We start from the raw sequence: 20,605 nt of genomic DNA, 5'->3' as shown, positions 1-20,605 counted from the left end.
GTATTACAATTTATTCACATCCCTAATCACAGCCTCCTTTTGCAAACTGGGACCCGGCCAGGAGGCGCTCATCAGTTTTTTGAAAATGACATAAAAGTCATCTGATGAAAAGCTCGGCTTCCAGGCCGCCTGCGTTCACCGCCCCCCGGACGGAGGGCGAAGGGCTGGGCGAGGGGGCTGGGAAGCCACACCTGACACCGAGGTCACGAGGGCAAGCCCACCCAGCCGGGTCGTGAGGCCTGAGACACCACCTGTGGGCGCTGTCCCCCCTCGGAGGGCTCCTTGCCACCGTGTTCCGTGGGCAGGGGCCTCTCTGCGTGCCACCACCCGCGGGCCCAGCACGTGTGACCTCCCTGTGTCAGGACCACCCGGCTCTTCTCGTCTGTCTCCCCTTCTGGACTCGGAGCCTTGTGACGGCAGGACCCTCCAAGGGTCTTATTTCTATGGCTAGCACCAAGGGGTGAATGCCACACCAGAGGGGGGCTTCTGTGCACCTGCCAAACCAGCCAGGAGGGACAGGCCCCATGGAGATCCGGCCAGAGAACCCCAACTTATTACAAAGAACCCCAACTTATTACAACTTATTACAAACGTATTACCCCAACCCCAACTTATCCGGCCAGAGAACCCCAACTTATTACAACTTATTTCAAAGAACCCTTATTACAAAGGGTGGGGAGAGCACGAGTTTGTGCTCAATGACCCAGAGCAGCGATATCCAAGCTACTTTCCCTTAAGAACGGCAATCACATTTCTTGGGCGCTTGTCCAGCGTTTCTTTGCAAGGCAGGCAAAAAGCAATCAGTGGGGGTGACCACAGCTTCCAGGAACCAAGTGGCCGGAAAGAGAGGCCAAGTCGCTGGTAGCCAACTGTTACTGCAACCCAAGAAGCACAACTTAGTAGAAGATGCTCCACGCAGAAGAGGGGCGGCATGAACGCAGAGTGTGGTCGCGGGCTTGTGGTCCTGGGTGGAAACAACAGGCTGACACCCAGCCTGCAGCCGCGTCCCCACCGGGTGGCCCCGGCCGGGCCTCTTGTGGCACCAGCACCTCGGCGTGGACAAGTGAGGACCGCCTGCAGCCTAGGAGGTGCAGGCCAGACTTCTCGTGGTCCGCCAGGCAGGCACACGGGCCTCGCCAGGTTGCAAAAGGAAGCGGCCAGAAAAACGAATGAATGAATGAGTGAACGAATGAATGCAAAAAGGAAGTGCCCAGAGACTCTGAGCAGCAGGGAGGGTAGCAAAGGCTCAGACCTCCTGATGGTTCATCAACACCCCAACTCCGGGGGGTGGGGTCTCAGGCCTGTGGTCTTTGCTTCTCTGCAGACCCTCAAAGCCTCCTCGGGAGAAGGGGCAAGGGGGGGGGTGACATTGGCTGGGACCCTGCTGCGAGGTCCCTCTCCCCACCACAGTGCCCTGAAGTCTCAGAAGTGTTGGGGGCAGGTGACAGCAAGCTCCAGGAGTGGGGGTTGGTTTCCTGTTACCGTTGTAACAAATTACCACAAGTTTATTGGCTTAAAACAACACTAACGCAGGGGCGCCTGGTGTGGTTTAGTCTGTTAAGCGTCCGACTTTGGCTCAGATCATGATTTCACCATTTGTGGGTTCAAGCCCCGCACAGGGCTCTGTGCTGACAGCTCAGAGCCTGGAGCCTGCTTCGGATTCTGTGTCTCCCTCTCTCTCTCTGTCCCTTCCCCACTTGTGCACGTTCTCTCTCTCTCTCTCTCTCTCTCTCTCTCTCAAAAGTAAATAAACTGGGTGCCTGGGTGGCTCAGTCGGTTAAGCGGCCGTCTTCAGCTCAGGTCATGATCTCACAGTTATTGAGTTCGAGCCCCGCGTCAGGCTCTGCACTGATAGCTTGGAGCCTGGAGCCTGCTTCGGATTCTGTGTCTCCCTCTCTCTCTGCCCCTCCCCTGCTCTCTCTCTCTCTCTCTCTCTCTCAAAAATAAACATTAAAAAAATTAAAAAACAAAAAAACCAAACCAACCAAACAAAAAAACACTAACGTGCTATCTTGCAGTCCTGGACGTCGGAGTCTGCAATGAATCTCACGAGTCTAAAATCAAAGTGTAGGCCGGGCTGGTTCCTTCCAGAAGCTCCAGGGGAGAATCTGTCCCCTTGTGTTTTCCAGCTCCTAGAGGTGCCTGCCTTCCTTGGCTGGTGGCCCCTCCTCTGTCTCCAGAGCAGGCAGTGCAACAACTTCGACTTTTCTCTCCTTCGGACCCTCCACCTCCCTCTTTTAAGGAGCCCCGGGATCACACGGGATAGCCCAGGAGAAGCTCTCCATCTCAGGATCCCTAACTTCCTCCCATCTGTGCTGGCAACACGCACGGGTTCCGGGGCTCAGGACACGGAGGCCCCGCGTTATTCAGCCCACCGCAGTGCGTGAGCACCAACACAGCCCCCGAGCACCCAAGCCTCCTACCATCCACCACGGTTCACAGAGGGGAGCAAAAGGCCCAGAGAAGTCACACCACAGGCTCAGGGACACGCCGGCTAGTAAACTGGAGAGCTGGGTTTGAACTAGGACCCCTGGACCTCCCAAACCTGTCTCTGACTCACCACCACCCCGCTGTCCCGTCGACAGATGGACAAAGGCGCTCGGACACGTGGACGTTTTGCTTCCCCCGTGTGGTGATGGGTGTGCGATCACTCAGCACCCACCCCCCTTTTTTCCCTCTTACACAATATCCAACCCCCCTGGGCGGACAGTCCCCTTGCAACTGCCCATCAAGACTCCTGCCTTCACAAGGGCAAGTTCAGGATCTGCCTGAGACACAAGGGTGGGCGTCACCGGGGTTCCTGTTCCAGCAGCCGTGCGGCTCGCAAGGTCCCTGCAGCCCCCCTGCTTCCTGCCCTTCGCCAACCGTCCTCTTGTTCCAGATTCTACCTGACAGTTTTCCAGTGAAGACCCCCTTGGCTGCTGCTGGCCTGCGGTGGTTTCTGTTGATGGCCACCAAAGCCCCTCGGCTGCAGCCCACCGTACTTTAACTGCAGCCACGTAAAGCAGTGGTGCTGGTGAATGCGGACTTCCTTTGGCAGGTGCGGAAGCCGAGGCCCAGGGAAAGTGCCATCCTCTCCAGACAGCCCAGCAAGCCAGGGCAGGGCGGGGCCGGGGCGGGGCCGGGGGGCGGGGCGAGGGGCGGGGCGGGGGCTGGCCCAGAAGGCAGGTCCCCATGGCCCCCAGGCCCGCTCGCCTTCCGTCCCTTACGACACAGTCCACAGCTGTTCACAGTGAGAGCATCACTGTGGTCGGGGATCCAACATTTTCAGCCTCGGCTGCTCAAAGTGCCAACAGACCCGCACAAGAAACACAAATGCGGCAGCTCCCCGTGGCTGTCAAAAAAGAGCGGCTGTGGCGCATTGCCGGCAGGCCCTCCCCAGCCCCGCGCAAACCGTGCCCCCGGGGATTGGTCTGTAGGGACGTGAGATTCATTCCTCTCCAGGAGCAAATACTGGAGTTCCTCTTGCTCTCCCCGAACTCATCCCGCCAACCTGGGCGGCTTCCACAAGCCCTGCGGCCGTGAGCTGATGAGGTAGGTTCTGGTCGACTCAGAGCTGCCTGGGTGCAGAGCATCAGCTCCCTCTGGCCCCACCTACTGCTTCAGGAAAGGAGCCCATGACCCCTGCCCAGCCGATGGGAGCCCTCCCTTGGATCTGCATAGGTCTGTGCAGCACCTATGGGGGCCTGGGGGAGGACCCCAGTCCTTCTGAGATCACGAAGCATCGGGTGTGTCTGCGATTCCCAGAGGTCAGCTTTCCAGCCCAACAGCAAAAACGTGCCTGAGATTGAAGCCAAGACATAGGAGGGCCCAGCTGAGAGATGGGGGAAGAGACACTGTCCCGTGTCACCTGTAGAGGCCCTGGATTGAGCTGTGCCTGAAGGAAGCTTCCCCTGATCGTCACGGTGACGTGAGCCAATCTGTTCCGCTTCCCGTCTGAGTGGTAGACGTTACTTTTAATCCAAGGAGTCCTGGCTAACATAGCATGGGGTGTGAGGGTGGGTTTACTCAGTGGCTGGTTTGTCAAAGGTAGACAACTAGAACACAGAACATTAGAAATGGAAGGTAGGTGTAATAAATCTACTTCCAACCAGACTAACTCAGAGGGAGGTGAGGTGGCCTGTCCAGTCTCCCCACTGACCCACGTGAGTACAGGAGACAACACGGTCCCTTGACTTGTGGCCTCCCTGGTATCTGACGATTTCTCCTGGTACAGCCATACCCCTTGGATGAGCCACAGGACTTGCCAAATTCCTGGATGCCAGGGTATTTGTAAGGGAGGGAAGGACGGGGCACGGCCAGCACCTTTTTTATTTATTGTTTTTAATTTGAGAGAGAGAGAGAGAACATGTGTGGGGAAGGGGGCAGAGGGAGAGAGACTCTTAAGCAGGCTCCACACTCATGGCGGAGCCCGACACAAGGGCTTGATCCCACGACCCCAGGATCGTGACCTGAGCCAAACTTGAGAGTTGGATGCTTAACCAACTGAGCCACCCAGGCACCCCAGCACCTTTTTAAATTAAAGAATACAACCGCCAGAGTTCGCGCATAAACCAATGCTAAAAATATGCATACAAAGGACTTTCAGGGGCCTCCCCGCGTCTCCCCGTGTTTTCTCCAAACTTCCAAAGAGCTAGGGCAGCAGGGTGGGTAGAAACCCTCGTCCGCCTGGGGGCCCAGCCCGGCCGCGCCTCCTGCACCACCCAGACCCTGGGAGCTACATCACGTCTCTGAGCCCCAGGCGGCTCACGTGTAGGACGAGGACACCTGTGGCACCCGGCTGCCCTGTGGGTTCAGTGGGTGACCATCAGTGACATCGGTAACGATGCCATCGGGCACGGAGCCGGCAACGGCCCGGCGCTGTGGACGGTACACACCCAGCACTGTGGACGGCACGTCTCATTCAGCCTTCACAGAAAGCCTGTGACGAAGGCACCCATTTACCAACAAGGCTCAGAGGGGCTCGGGAAATTTCCGGAGTCCCAGTTCTGCCTCGTGCCAGGACCCGCATCTTCCCCGTGACACGTGCGACCCGGAGCCGGTGGGACCTTCCACTCGGACCTCCACCCGGTGGCGCTGCGGCCAGCACACGCCCGCCCCACTGTCCTCCGTCCAGACTCGGACTCCGCAGAGCCCCCCTCCGTTCGCCAGAGAAGCCCTGCGCCCCCTGTGTTTTTCTGGCCATGGGGGCAAAAAACAGCACGCTTGCCTCTTCTCCTAGTTCTGAGGTCTGAGTCCAAAATCAGTCTCACTGAGCTACAGTCAAGGTGCGGGCCTGGCTGAAGGTTCCAGGGGACAATCTGTCCCTTGTGCTTTCGTCTCAAGGCCACCTGCATCCCTGGCCCCCGGCGCCTTCCACGGGCACAGCCGGCAGTGGGGTATCTTCCGGCCTCCCTCCCTCCCTCTCCCACCCACGCCCCCCCTCCTCCCGCCTCCCTCTTACAAGACCGCTGTGGCTACGCCGGGCCCACCGAGTGCTCAGGGACAGCTCCGGTGTCCACGTTCTCCACTCACGTCTGCACAGGCCCCTCGGCGCGTGAGGCAACACCCTGGCTCCCGGCTGTGATCTCTGGGGTGTGGTCTGCACACTGTCTTCAAAGGAGCGAACCCAGGGTCTCTCGCCCTCTGCGTTGCGTCAGTTCCCCAGGCCCGAGGCCCAGGAGACCAGCTTTCTGCGAGGCTAGCCCCCTCTGTCTCCCCTCTCCCGCAACGAGCTATGGGCTGTAAGAGAGAGTCATTTGCCACGCATTAGCCGAACTGTCACAGGATCCACTCCATTTCTGAGACAAAAGCCTCCGTACATCAATAGGCCCAATTGAGCCATTTTTCTTCTGGACAGGAGAGGATGCCTGGTTCTCGAGGGGAATGGAGAGCATCGGTGATTGGGGGAAAAAGGCCCATTTAGCCCCGTGCCCGCCTCCCAGTCCCTGGCAGGGCTCCGCTGTCTGGCCGATCTCCCCGCCAGGCAGGGGCTCCCGCGCCTCGCGAGTAACAGAGGGTCAGGCCCACCCTGAGTGCTGAGCCAAGGGAGGGGTGAGGCCTAGGGACAGCAGAGGTGTTCCAGGGGCCCCGGCTTCGTTCTAAGAGAGCTGGGGACACTGGGGATCAATACCCTGCCCCATCTGCCTCCTCTTGCGTGCCGAGGCTGACCCAGAGCTCCAGAATGGGAAAGAGGACAGGGAGGCCCATCCCAGGCTGTGGGGGAGTGCCTTCTGAGAGCCCACCCCAGGGAATCTCAGGAACACAGGGCTCTCCTGTCCTGCCAGCCCTGACCACTGCCCCGTGGCCACACCGGGGGACTCCTGGGTGTCTCCCCAGGGTGGGGTACATGGGGTGTCCCATCCCGGGCCCTTCACGCCCCACCCCCAGGTCAGCCACCTCCCCAGGGCCCCCCACCCCAGGCAATGGCACCCCACCCACCCACTGCTCATACCAAAAGGCTGGGGGCACCAGCTACCCACAAAAGGTCTTCTGACCCTGTCCCTGCCCCCTGCCACCATATCTCTGCCCACCCAGGCTCAGACTCACCATCTCTCACCTGATGACACCCCACAGGTGTCAGATTCACACAAAGAATGGGTCTACGCCCCGTGGCACATCCAGGGAGAGGTGCCCAATGGGCAGATTGGGTCCTTTCAGGGTCCCAGTCGTGTGCCAGGCACTGTGTCCTGTATGTTACATGCGTTGGCCCTGGACCAGCGGGGCAGGGGCTCTCTAATGCCCACACGGGGGCCAGGCTGAGTCACACATCATCTCACCCCACCCCCCAACCCAGCTGCATGAGGTGCACAATATTAAAATCCCATGTCACACCTCAGAGAGGTGGGCGGTGGGGGGGATACTGGGATCCTAACCCCTCACAGCCTGGGTCTCCCCACTCTGTGCCCGGCCCCTTTCTCCTGACATTCTTCCACACTGCTGGGGCCTGGGAACAGGCAGCTGGCTGGCCAAAACAAAGAGAAACAAACAAAACTAACCCCTCGCTGCTGAGAACGCTTTCAAACATGCAAACAGATTCCGGGCTTCCCCAGACCCTGGACACGGCATCCGGGGACCCCGCAGCAAGACTGATGTGGGGCTGCTGCTCTCCAACCTGCACCTGATTGGCCAGAGGTCACTCGCCAAGGTGCTTTCTGAGCATCGAAGAGGGTTTGCAGTGGCCATGTCCATGGGACCTGGGCTAACCTCAGCTCCCTCTAGAAGGCCCCAAATGAGGAAACAAGGCAGGTGTGGCCAAGAGGTCAGCAGCTGGAGGGAGTGGGGGCAGGACTTCCACATCAGGGAGGGGCTTCCACACCAGGGAGGGGCGGGGCCTCCACACCAAGGAGGGGCGGGGCCTCCACTCCAGGGAGGGGCGGGGCCTCCACTCCAGGGAGGGGTGGGACTCCACACCAGGGAAGGGCGGGGCCTCCACACCAGGGAGGGGCGGGGCCTCTGCTCCAGGGAGGGGCGGGGCCTCCACTCCAGGGAGGGGTAGGACCTCCACTCTAGAGAGGGGTGGGACTCCACATCAGGGAGGGGTGGGGCCTCCACTCTAGAGGGCGGGGCCTCCACACTGGTTGGGGCTCAGGGCTAGAGACCTGGTAGGTTGACAGGGTAGCAGGGGAGGGGAGCTGAGTGGAGGACAGAGGCAGAGAGGGAGACAGAGGCAGCGAGAGAGCTCCTGGAGCCAAATCTGAGACGGATGCAAGAAAGGCTGACCGGTACAGGTACACCAGAAAAGACCCCCGGAGACAAGGGGTGACTTTTGTCCTTTCACACACTGTGACTGCCCGAGGAAGCAGACAAGGCACAGGCTGTAGGAGACTGGGCCTCACCTCGGCCACAGCACACAGGTGCACCAAGTGGGGCACAAGGGCCAGAGGCAGGCGGCCCTGTCTTTCCTGGTGAGAGCTCTGAGTCCAGAGAGCCTTGGCTGAAGGGCAGCCTGGGTTGGACTCGGCTCCCAGGCCCGCGCCCCCTCCTTTAGGTTTCCCTCCCACTGGAGGGCCACTTTTTTGGCCCCGAGGACAGGCTGTTCCATACACAGGGGCTCAGAGGTGGCTTTGGCTGTGCAAAGTAGAAAGGGTCGCCTGGGCCTGGGGGCAAATCCTGAGTCGGGTCCCCCCTGCTGGGCGGCAGGTGTGGGGAACCTCGGACCTGTCTGGCCCTGGCCTCCCTGCACAGATCCTTACCTGGCTGAGCTGTCGCAAAGATTCAAGAGAACACACGTGAAGCTCCTTAAACCAAAGCTGACCCGTGAGGCTCCTCGGAACTCGGCGTTCTTTATCACCACCAGCACTGCCCCCACCGAGTGGATTGCTTCCGCTCTCAGACACTCGAGCTTCTTGACAAGATTTTGTTTTGCTCCATTTTTCTATCCTGAGTGAAATCCTGGCACATGGCAGTCCCTCGAAACGTCTCAGGTGAGGGAGCAGGTCGGACACACAGATGTGCTTACTGATGGGGATCAATACTCGCTTCTCAAATCAGAGACCGTGTGCCCGGTGGGGACGGGGGCACGTGGTGGTGGCTGGGTCAGGGGTCTTGGTGCTTCACCTGGGAGCACTGTCCTGGGTCATCAGGTCGACAAAGGCTTTTCATGGAAAGTGGGCATGTGTGTCATTTCAGTTTTCAAACCAACACTCATGTATCATGGAATAAAATGAACATTCAGGTGAATCTTTAATACAAGCCACGACACTTGAAAGCAATCCCACGCCCCAACCAGCTCCCGCAGGCCATGTCTTGATATCTTCGGCCCACGGCCGTGGTGTTCTGTGGCCAAGTTAGAAATACACAGCTATCCAGAACTAAGGTGGGGATTGCAGACAGTAGGGAAGGCCCACAGGGGATGTTTGTGGACCTGGGGGGGGGGGCAGAGCCTCAGGTCATTGCCGTGACAGTGGTACAAGGTCCTACCCGTGGGCAGCAAGGCCAGGGAGCTCTGGTTTTACTGCAGGCAAGACAAAATTAAAGGGGAATTTATTTTGTGAGACAGGTTGCAAAGTGGTCTCTTAAGAAGCTATAAAGTGCCGCTTGGCCTGTAATTGTTGCTAAATGCACTCCTAATAGTATTCACATCTTCCTGCAAAGTCTATCCATTACCCTAACAGGAGAGGCAGGAGGCTCTACAAATAAGGGCCAGACTTTCTCCCAGACCAGACTCACTGGAGGACAAATCCTCTCTCCGCGGGAGGCTGACTTTAGCCCCCTTTCTGTTCCTCCCCACAAAACACAGCATGAGAGGTTGTGCCTCGGCCCTCTACTAGACCCTCAAGGTTCGAGAAGGTTAGTGTTGTCTGTCCAGTTCACCTCTGCAGCCCCCGTGTCCAGCAAGGGGCCCCCAGCGCACAGTAGGCGTGTAATGTGGATTTGTTGCCTACAAGATGGGAAGGACAAAAGGTCCTCTCTCCCCGGTAGCGAGCGCATGGCCTGGCACACACCAGGGCCTCGACCCACATCTGTCGAGTGGATGGGCGCTGGTGTTGGGAGGGAGCTTGGGGTCCCAGCTGAGGCACAGGATGAACCAAGCGGAGCCGGGGTTCCGCTCACGTGTGTCTCCTTCCCCAGCTGCCAGTCTCCCCCTGGGAGGAGAGCACAGGAGTCCAGAACATCCTGCAGGGTGCCTGGGGAGCTCAGGGTAAGACCGAGCGTCCCAGAGCGTCTAGACGACCCAGGCACAGAGAGACGCTCGGTACCTTCGTTGCATCAGTGAAAGGGGAATACTCTGCCGCCTGCCGTCTGGATGAACTTGGACGAGTCTCCCAGCCTCCCCGAGCCCATTTTCTCGTCGGGATAGTGGAGGTGACAGTGTGAAGCCCCAAGTCGTGCGCCCCTCCCCACACATAAACGGGTGTGGCCGACATCTGGTTCTGACCCAGGGCCCGGCGCACCGGGAATGCTCACCGCGGTGTGGCCGCAGAATCAAGAAGCCACGAGTGAAGGGGCGAGTAATGCAGAGACAGAAGGAAGTTTGCTTTATATGCAGGAGAAATCTCTTTCCTGGAAGGGCACCGCCCCCGCCCCAGGCCCGACCCCCGCATGCACGTCTCCTGATACGGCTGAGTGCTCAGGGCTGTACCTACTTGGGATTGAGGTGGATAAAATACGGTGTCCACAAAGCGGCCTGCACAGGCTGCCCTCGGTTCCCTAGAGTCTCCTTCGGAAGCCTGAAGACCAGCCCGAGGCCCTCCCGATCTTTCCCTCTACCTTTGCCGGGAACCCTCACCTCCCCACTCCTTCCTGGTACGACCTCACATCAGTTTCTGCTGTAGCCGTGACTGTGGCTTTTCTCCTCCTCACATATTCAAACGCAAGTCAAACTGAGCCCCACCGAGGGCCCTCTCCTGCAGGGGCGGCTCTGGGGACACAGCACCACCGTGTCCCAGGCCCCGATCTAAGTCGTTCGTATGTATCGACTCATGTAATCCTCGTTCCCCTGTTACGAGCCTACTTGACAGATGAGGAAACTGAGGCAGGGACAGTGGAAATAACTGCCTGTGGCCCAGAGCACGGGCCTCTGGCTCCCTGCCTCCCAGACCCACGGTCACCTGGAGCCTCCAGTGGGTCGTGCCCTCCCAGAGAGCGGGATCTGTCCCCGGCCCCACCCAGTGCCAGTCCCACCTCTTCGGGCAGAGAAGCTGGCATTTCATTGTTTTTAAATGTTTATTTATTTTGAAGAAGAGAGCGAGCAGAGGGGAGGTGCAGAGGGGGTGGGGGACAGAGCATCTGACGCAGGCTCTGCACTGTCAGCATAATTCAGGGCTCGAACCCATGAACCGTGAGATCATGGCCTGAGCTGAAGTCAGATACTTAACAGACTGAGCCACCCAGGCGCCCCTGGCATTTCATTTTCTGAATTTTTTTTTAATGTTTTATTTATTTTTGAGACAGAGAGAGACAGAGCACGAGCAGGGGAGGGGCAGAGAGAGAGGGAGACACAGAATCTGAAGCAGGCTCCAGGCTCCGAGCGGTCAGCACAGAGCCCCACGCGGGGCTCACACCCATGAACCCCGAGATCGTGACCTGGGCCGAAGTCAGATGCCCAACCGACTGAGCCACCCAGGCACCCCGACATTTCATTTTCTAGACCCGGAGACTGGGGCTGCCTTGTTCCCTCCACGCAAAGAGGTGTGGGCAGGCCTGAGAAGGCAGTGCCCCTCTCCTGACACCTATCACAGACACCGACAGGGCCCTCACCCCCCCAGGCCAGGCCTTGCTCCCTGATAGACACAGCTGACCACTGCCACCCCCATGGGAGTATCAGTCACCCCAGAACCAGCTCCTACCCTCACAGTCTCAGGTGGTTGGTAAGAGACTTACTAAGGACAATGGTCCTGGGACACTTGCGTGGACTTTGCGTAAGCCAAGCCCTGTTCTGAGCACTTGGCAAATAGCACCTCATTTCATCCCATCAACCATACTGTGTAGACGCTGGTTTTACCCCCATTCCGCCGAGGAGAAACCCGGGAACCAGGCGGTTCAGAACTTGGGCAAGGTCCTGGGGCTGGTGGGCTGTGGGCTGGGCCCAGAGGCGGGCCCAACCGCGACTCTCCAGCAGAAGGAGAGGAGCCGACCGACCCCCAGGCCGCCCTCCTGCCCAGCCCTCACTGCTGTCCCTGCCCGCCTCCAAGGCGGACGCCCGTCCCGTGGGTCTCGGGGTCTTTTGAAGCAGCTAGTGCATGCCTCAGTGGGCCCGTCAGCCCCTTCAGCCTGACCACAGTGGGGGTCAGCTCAGTCCTGAGGTATGTGGGGTACGTCTGCAGGGATCAGAGCGGGGACGGAAGCCAGAGCACTCTGTAAGCCTGGACCTGAATTTGGCTTCTCTGTCCAAGGTCCAGCGGGAAGCAGGGTCCATGCTTTCGAAGGCGGGGGGCATGGGCTTCCCTTGGAGGCCACGCGAAGCGGGCTGGGGAGGCTGATTCCATCCAGAGTGGATGTGGAGGGGCAGGGTGATGCCCCGGCCCCCCCTCCAGTCCACCCTCAAAACGACCCTGTGTGAGTCCCTATGGTGCCGTAACAAGTTACCACAACTGAGCAGCTTAAAACAACAGAAATTTATTCCCTCACAGTTCAGAGGGAGAAAATGCAAAACCAAGCTGTCAGCTGGCCGTGCTCCTATCTGGAGGCTCCAGGGGGAGAAGGCTTTCCTGGCCTTTTCCAGCCTCTCTAGAAGAGAAGGTGCCCCCGCTCTAGCCCCAGCCTCTGTCTGTGTCCCCATATCTTCTCTGACTCTGATGCGGGCCCTGTGATTACATTCTCCCACCAGGAGAATCGGGACAACCTCTCAAAATCCTTAACCACATCTGTGAAGTCTCTTTTGCCATGTAAGGTGACAGTCACAGGCCCGGGGAGGGGACACCTTTGGGAGCCATTGTGCAGCCCCTCCCCCCCACGGTGGCAATTGTGAACAGTCAGATATCTCCTCGATTGCTGCCTCCACTCACAGCCGAGACACCTGGGCTCAGCCCTCCCTGAGGTCCCCTCACTGGGGGATGTGGCAGAGCTGGACTGAGTTTGGGGACACCCCAGCCCAGGCACCATCCCCCAGGCTCCCCTGCAAACGCAGGGTGGCCAGAGAAAGCCCAGAGAGGAGCCCGGGCTCCTCACACGCAGGCCCAGAGCAGGTGCAGCGGGGCGGTGCAGGTGCAGGGCAGCTGTGGGCATCATTCATTCAGGGGGACCTGCTGCTGGCTGTGGCATTCATTCCACGCGGGTAATGTCGGCTGAGCCCCTGGGCCACCACAGCCCGCCCACCCCCAGACCCTACCTTCCACCCCCACCGGCATTTCCAGGCTAAACATGCAAATCCTCAGGGGGTCCTGTCTGTGTTAAAGACGCAGCCGTCCCCCTGCTGCTTCCCTGTCCCTGGGCTGCCTGCAGAGAAGTCTCGCCCGATCAGAGCGCTGACCAGTGCTCCACGAGCCCGCGTCACCTCCGGCCTGCCCCGAAGGCCCTGCCCAACCCAGAAGCCCCCTCACTGTACGTCCACCGCTACGTGCATCATCTCGCTAACCTTCCCGTCCACCCCCTTTACAGGCCAGGAAATCGAGGCTCTGAGGAGCCACGTCCCAGGCTGCCTTGTGCAGGAGCAGAGCTGTCCTGCCCGGCCTCCCCGTAAAGGCCTCCCTGACCTCATGGCCTCAGAAACCCAGCTCTTGGCCTTCCCTCACTGCTTCTGCTCTTTCATTTCCAAAGGCGGGCACCGCCCGCGGGCCGGCCCTGGCACCTTCCTGGGTACCTAGGACCCTCCTGGCTGGTGACAGAGGATTTCCCGGGCTCTGCGCTGCTCTGACCTCTCCTGGAAAGTCACCAGAGCAACTGTCAGCGCCCATGGGTCAGCCTCACGCTGAACAACCACGGGGCTCTGGGTTCTAATCCCCGCTGTCACGATTCCCCTTTCCCGTGAGGAACCCGGTCTGTCCAACTGAGTCCCTTTCAGTGACACTCAGCTGCTTCTTGGGAAGCGGTCAAGCACATAGGGCCTCTCTGCCCCGGAGCATCCTCTGACCTCGTTCTGGGGCCCTAACGTGGCCACAAAGCAGGCACAGGTGTGCAAATGGGTCCTGTCACAGAACCTGGCGGGGTGTCCCTGTTCCACAGCCGGGCGGGGGGCAGGCAGGAGACACACTCAGACCAAGAAAACCAGAAAGTGCATCTCAGATGACAGACGGAAGCCAAGCCAAAACCAAATAAACCAAACAACCAGCAGAGGAGGGGGACTGCTCACCACTGCCTTCCGACGACCCCACACCACGGAGGGATTCTTTCCCGGCTCCCCAGCGCCCACCACCGCCGGACGGACGCTGTCTTCAGAGCAGGGAGAAGGCAGACACGTCCACACAGGTGCCCAAGCCTTTCTGCCAAGTCCCAGCTGGCCCTTTAGACACAGCCGTCCAAATGGATCACGGACCAGAAAGGGTGTCGTGGGAGAGGCGGTCACGTCGCACGCGGTGGCCGGGAGCCCGGCTGTGCCGACCAGGCAGCCGTCCCGGTATCCTCTTACCTTTCTCTTGTTCGTGGGGCAAATGTAGAAGTTGTCGATGACCGTGGTGACACCGGGCTGCAGGGTGAGCTTGGTGTAGGACGTCCCGAAGTCCGAGGACCTGGGGGGACAGGACGACAGACAGGTGTCAGCGAGGTGTCCCTCCAGCTGCAGGTTTATCCAGCCCGCGTGGGCGCAGCGCCCCAAGACAACCTCTGCCCCGGAGCAGCATGCCGCAGGTGACAAGGGAGGAGACTGGGCTCCCGCAGGGTCGCCGAGCACGTGCTCAGGTCTGGGAGCTGGGCGGGGAGTCGGTGAATGCCAGCCAGACTCCCCACGGGTCGCCTCCTCCTTGGACTTCCGCAGTGATCTGCCCTGACCCTAAGTCTATCTTGGCCCGCTCGCTACACGCGTGTCTCCACGTTCCTCACCGTGTGCTGAGGCCTCACAGGAGCCCGTCTGCTCCTCCGTTTCCCTCTCTGCACCCCAGGCTCCTCCGGGGAGCCACACCCTCCCCCCACCCCCACACCCCCTGACCACACAGCCCGGAGACTGTGGGTGACAGCAGGCGGTGCCCAGGCTCCGGGAGCTGCTGGAAACCAGGCCCCAAGCCAAGCCCTGCATCGGCCGGCGAGCCCCAGCACCACCACTGGCTCCACGCGGGGGACCAGCTGAACCGCGGGCTGGCCCCTCCTCGCCTGTGCGCCCACTGTCCTGTCTGTGGAGTGACAGGTGCAGGGGAGAATGTGGCTCCCCACCGCGGCGAGACGGGGAGAGGTCACCAGGGCAATTTCACATCTGTTGCTTGGAAGCAACTGACACATCAGGACGTGGAATCGATTCCATGTCGAAGCTTAAAATCTCCGTGACCCTGAAACCCCATTAAAACGTGCTGGGGGGGGGCGCGCCTGGGGGGCTCAGTCGGTTGAGCGTCCGACTTCGGCTCAGGTCATGATCTCGTGGTGCGTGAGTTCGAGCCCCGTGTCGGGCTCTGTGCTGACAGCTCGGAGCCTGGAGCCTGCTTACGATTCTGTGTCTCCCTCTCTCTCTGCCCCGTCCCCTGCCTGCTCTCTGTCTCTCAGAAATAAATAAATGTTAAAACAAAAAACAAAACAAAAAAACGTGCTGTGATTGTGAAGCAGGCCCGGCTGTGAGCTGGAGGCTCACAGGCCTCAGGGTCACAAGGTCCTTCCCAGACCAGGGCAGAGAGCAATCTCTGCCTCCTGACTCCCAGAGGAGGCTGGTGGGGGCCAGTCCCCTCCGTGGGGCAGCCAGGAGAGGATCGGCTGAGCCCGTCCCTCCCTGCCCTTGGCCTCCCTGGGGAAGCCCTGCTGGAGGGGTGATTAGAGATGCACTTACTCTCAAAAAATCAGAGAACTGGTTTGCTTTGGGAAGCAGGGAGCCAGGGCCCCAGTAGCAGAGGATTGACCCAGAGACCCAGGAAATGCCAGTCTCCACAGAAACCAAACGCCGTGTTTCCAAGCTGGATTCATGGAAACCTCTGAGCCTCATGACCCCTCTGCTCTCCTCCCAGCAAGCTGGGTCTAAGACCTGCCCATTGGTTCTGCCTCCCAGAAACCTTGCCATCCATCCACCCCTTCCCTCCATCCCCGACACACACCTGCCTCCGCCCAGCTGCCCCCCCAGGATCCAGACTCCTCCCCGTCCCCATCCAGGTCACAGGAGCCTGCTGACCCCTGCTCGCCCCAGGGCACCTGCTGGTGTGGGCTGCGGGGAGAGCGGGTCTAGTGCGGCAAGGGGAGGGGGTGCTAAACAGGAAACATAGCAGCAGCCGGTGTGATCCGGGCGGGAATGGGGGGTCAGTGGGACTGCAGTCTCAGAGGGGCAGGGAAGGCCCCTCGGACACGGCGATTTGGGGCAGAGGCAGGCAGGAAGGAAGAGAGTGCTTTGCGCCTGGCTGGGGGAAAGCCATTTGTAGCCGGTTAAGTAATGTCCCCCCAAAATTCACGTCCACCCAGAATCTGTGAATGCGACCTGATTTGCAAACAAGGCCTTTGCAGATGTAATTATGTTGAGGTCAAACCGGAGGAGGGCGGGTCCGGTCCAAGGACTGGTGTCATAAGAAGAGGGGACTTTGGACACACGGACACACAGACACACAGCCGAGGCCAGCAGGAGACAGCCTGAGCAGCGTCTGGCCCACATCGGACCCCACCTCTCCTACTGTGCAGGGGACCTGTCTCTTGCCAGGCCCCCAAGTACGCAGGGGGAGAGAAGGGAATTCATTGCCGTGGATACGTCTGGGAAATAGAAAATGACTTGTCTCAGAGCCCAGCTGGTCAGTGGGGGCAGGCCAGAAGCTGGGCCCTCTGCAACTGTAAACCTAATGCGGCCTCCTCCTGAAGTCGGTGCAGATCACACGGTCAGTGAGGACAGCGGTCACCAGGATCATCCTAGAATCCGCACCCCCAGGCATACAGCTAGTGCTCAATAAATGCTTACTGGATTCCTGTGGAGGCGCTCTGCTGTCAGAGCTGGAGGCTGTGTGACCTCTGGTGAGCAGATTGCCCTCTCTGGGCAGCAAGGGTTTCCCAGGGAAACGTGGGGATGAGATGTGATCACGTCCCAGCACGGGCACCGGCCCTCGTGGCTCCACCCCCACGGGCCCTTTTCTCAGCTGCCCCCACGACCCCTGAACCCCTCCGTGCCAGGCCCTCCCCCAGGGTGACCTTCCTCCGCACTCTGCACCCCCACCCCCTCCAAGTCCTCCTCAAGCGCATCTGGGAACGCGGAGCCTGATTATTCCAATCTGCATTTATTCAAATTAAAAATAAAAACCCAGGCTCTGAAACCGGGCAAACAGAACAGGGCAGGCAAGCAGGCGCAGTTGGAAAGTCGCTCTTTGCAAATCGGCTGCTTAATTGCTGAGTGTTTGTACATATTCACTTTTTAAAAAATAATTTAATTGAGCCATTTTCATCCTCTATAATTATTTCATTGGCAGGGACGTATGTTCGGCTCCCACCCCTCCCCGTGGTGCAGATGAGCCCCTGTCTCCCACCCATCTCCCCCCGGAAGGCCACGGCAGGTGCGAAAGGTGGGGCCCGCCTTCGTGGCGGGGGCCCCTGCAGGGGCACGGCCTTGGGTGAGGCCTGGTCTCCGTGAGAGGCGGTTTCTTTATCTTTGAGTGACCAATGCGGGTCTGTAACGGGCTGATGACACAGTGGCAGAGACACCTGCGTGAGATTAGAGAGGTGAGGAAAGCGAGCTGGAGGCAGGCTCAGGGTCATGGCCGTGGGGTCCCTGCGGACCTCCCCCTGGTGGAGGGTGCACTTGTGTGTGGACCCAGCTGTGTTCTCTAATGAGCACGATGCTGTCGTATGTGCTGACGGCTAACCTGCGCAGGCGCACCCCAATGCCCGCCAGTCACTGTCGTGAGAGCGCAGACATCCTGTCCTGCCTCCACATTCCCATCAAGCAGGACGCGCTGCTAACGTGTGGTTCAGCGTTCAAGGGCTCCCGGGCGCCAACCTGGAGTATCTCCCTTGTAACGAAGAAAGAGGGTCCGGGGGCCAGGCCTTGATCTCCCCGGAAACGCTGGCCGTGCAGGGAGGGCAGGGCCACTGCTGGTCGCTGGGTTAAGTTGCTCTGATGTAAAAACTTGCTTCACATGGATCCCAGCAGCGGATGCTCTGCCCGGTCGGCCGCTCCGGGGTTCCCTGTATGCCGGCTCTCCCCCAGCGGGCCTATGTCTCCATCGCCACGTCTCCTCTTTTCTTTGACCTCGCTAGACCCACCCTGGGCTGAGAGGTTGCTGGAGCTGCACGGGTGCTGGGGACTGGCTCTCGTTCTGCACCGGTCAGGTGGCAGGGCATCCCGAGAAGACCCCTGTCGCCGGTCCAGACGGTCAGAATTACCACCTGCACTTTATACCTGGGGAAACTGAGGCCCAGCTAGGAAAGGGACGTGTCCAGAGTCTTACAGGGGTGCAGAGGCGTCCTTCACGGGCTCTCCCACCGGACGTTAGGGGTACGATCTCGCAGCCGAAGCGGTTCTGAGCTTTGGTCGGATTCCGGCCGTGCGCGGCGTCTGTGACTGGGTGATGGGAAGGAACGGACTCTGAGCCGGCTTCACCCAGGGGCCGGTCTGGTTCTCGGCACTGACAGCTCACGGGACCCCTGGCGGGCTTTGATTTGCTGCCGGGTCTCATACACGGACACAGGATCAGCGGAAGAGAATTATGGCAATAACTGGGGCACTTCCAGGGCTGGTCAAGTCATCCAGAAAAATCCAGGATGTGGCTCGAGATTCTGCATGTGAACTGGGGAGTCGGGGCCCTGCCAGGGGGGTGAGCTGAGGAAGAAAACAGCCCTGGCCCCAGGGGGAGCACAGCATGGTAGGGCGGGGAGCACCCTTGTTCGCCATGGCCGCTGGCGGGATGTGAAGAGCGGGGCCCCTCTGACGGAAGGGCCTGGGGGAGGGGGCGTCCAGTGAAACCACACGCTCAACACGCACTGGATGCCAGGTTCTGGGCGGACACACGGACTCAACTGACACAGGAAGACCATTCGAACGGGAGCATGCCTTCCCATTTTACAGATGGGAAAACCGAGGCTCAGAGAGTATGAAAGGATCGCTTAGCACTTAACCCCACAGTAACTACAGGAAACCCAGGCTGTCCGCTGAGTGATGTCCCTGGAGGTGTTCACAGGGCACGGCACCCACTCCACACGGCTGGACCTTCTGACTCCATTTCCCTTGCAGAGCCTGGTGGCCAACGCTCTCCAACGTGCGGGCAGTTGAACATGGACCGAAGCCCGTCCCACCCAGGAAGCTGCACCTCTGTTGCCCGCGGGTTTTCGCAGCAGCATTAACTCGAGCCCGCTGTGCAACAGCCCGGGCCGTATTCCCAGCCGGCCAAGAGGGAGGCGGGCAGGAGGGGGCTTGAGATTCTCCGTGTCTGAACTCACAGCGAGCAGGGTCCCATGGCCGCACGGGGCCAGAGCCCGCCTCTCCGAGCCTGTCCTCCAAGCTTGTCCCCCAACCAGAGCGTCCCCTCGTGGTTCCCAGCCACCTGCCGCGGCACTGGGGATGCCCACAGGCAGCAGATCTTTCCGGAATGAAGCTGGGCCGGGCAAGGCCGCTCCCAGACGCTACCCCCGCCGCTCTACCAACACCTCAGGGATGGGAGTTGGTGCAGGGCCCGGGAGCCGATCACCCCGCGGGACAGCTCGCGCAACGCTTCTGCTCAAGCTGGCTCCTGGCCACCGCTGTTCGTCACGCCATAAAGGGGACCCATCCTTTCCAGTGAGTCCCTGCGTTATCCTTAAAAATCCTGGTGTGAGTGAACGCCCTCAGTTCACGAGGTCCTTTTGACAAACGTCTCCCACGCACCTATTACGTGCAAGCTCTGAGCTGGGCACGGTGCACGGAAGTGGACGGGCAGGGATCTTGGGCAGCTGGCCGTGCCTCCAGGAGATGCTCTGTACCAGCCGCTCAGACTTCGAAATGATGCCACAGCACTGGGTCCCCAGGCACTGCCCCGCGGCCCCGGGCCCATCCTCCTGCATGCCGTCCCCCTCAAGACCTCCTCACAGACCTGCGGCAAAGGGGCTAACAGATCCCATGGAGCCAGAGAAGGTGCCAGGAGCCTGCACGGAGCTCTGAGGAGGTACGTGTGTGTGCTCTCACAGAAGCCTGTAAGTGTGCCTGTGGGGTCTGGGAGGCCTCGCAGAGAATCTGGGGGGCTGAAAGGGGAAGAGGAGGAAGAGGCACCTGATAAGGGGGAGTGGGGGCTGGCCGTCGGCCCCGAGCGCCGGCTGGGGAGCTGGGTGCTCCGTGCAGAGGCCAAGAAGGAGTAGAGGCGACAGCGTCACACAGCGGAGTCCGGGGGAAGCACCAATAACGCTCTGCAGTCCCCATCCAGGATGGGCCACCGGCGCCCCCAGGGTGAAGACACTCGGGGGCTCAGCTCGTCTAATCACATCCCAGCCAGTGGCTCTCAGTGTGCAAACCAGAAACATGAGATACCAAGAGGTGAAGTCATCCGCCGGGGCTCAGAGAGGGCGAAGCCACAGGCTCTATGTGACTCGAGTTCTAAATGACGCCCACACCTTGTACCTCCTTCCTGCTCTAGAGAAAGGAAGGGGACATAGGGGACACCATGGGTCTGGCTGGCTTTATTTCTGGAGGGTTTTTTTTTTCCTTTTAAAGTTTATTTATTTTCAGAGAGAGAGAGACAGAGAGAGTACGAGTGGGGGAAGGACAGAGACAGAGAGAGAGAGAGAGAGAGAAAGTCCCAAAAGCAGGCTCTGTGCCACCAGCACAGAGCCTGATGTGAGACTTGAACCCACAAACCGTGATATGATCTGAGCCGACATCAACAGTCGGACATTTAACCGCCTGAGCCACCCAGGCGCCCCTATTTCTGGAGGTTTTGACGCGGCACAAGGCGGGACCTTTGCAAATAGCTCTTTTCCCAGCAGAGGAGGGGGCACTCTTTAGAAGTGGGTTATGGCCATCGTGCTAAATGAGGCCCGTGTCCCTGGACGTGTCCCACGGGCGGGGCTCACCTGGCACACATTCCTGCTTTTACAGCCGTTCTGCAAGCCCTCCGCTGGGCACATGTCCGAAGGCCGAGGCGGGTGAGCGAGCCGGCCTAGCCCAGGCCGCAGGCTG

At 59.9% G+C, this 20,605-nt stretch overlaps 1 protein-coding gene across 2 annotated transcripts in view; it reads right to left on the bottom strand.

Annotated features, from left to right (window-relative positions):
- Positions 1-20,605, bottom strand: part of SORCS2 (sortilin related VPS10 domain containing receptor 2) — a 448,567-nt gene that overhangs the window by 160,965 nt on the left and 266,997 nt on the right. For both annotated transcript variants that reach the window (XM_043573043.1, XM_043573044.1), the window contains exon 3: positions 13,988-14,087. In XM_043573043.1, the coding sequence (XP_043428978.1) occupies positions 13,988-14,087 (100 nt within the window). The remainder of the gene's footprint in view (positions 1-13,987; positions 14,088-20,605) is intronic.

The sequence above is a fragment of the Prionailurus bengalensis genome, chromosome B1 (assembly GCF_016509475.1).
Source record: "Prionailurus bengalensis isolate Pbe53 chromosome B1, Fcat_Pben_1.1_paternal_pri, whole genome shotgun sequence".
NCBI classification, from domain to species: Eukaryota; Metazoa; Chordata; class Mammalia; order Carnivora; family Felidae; genus Prionailurus; species Prionailurus bengalensis.
This window is presented reverse-complemented; position numbering and strand designations above follow the sequence as displayed.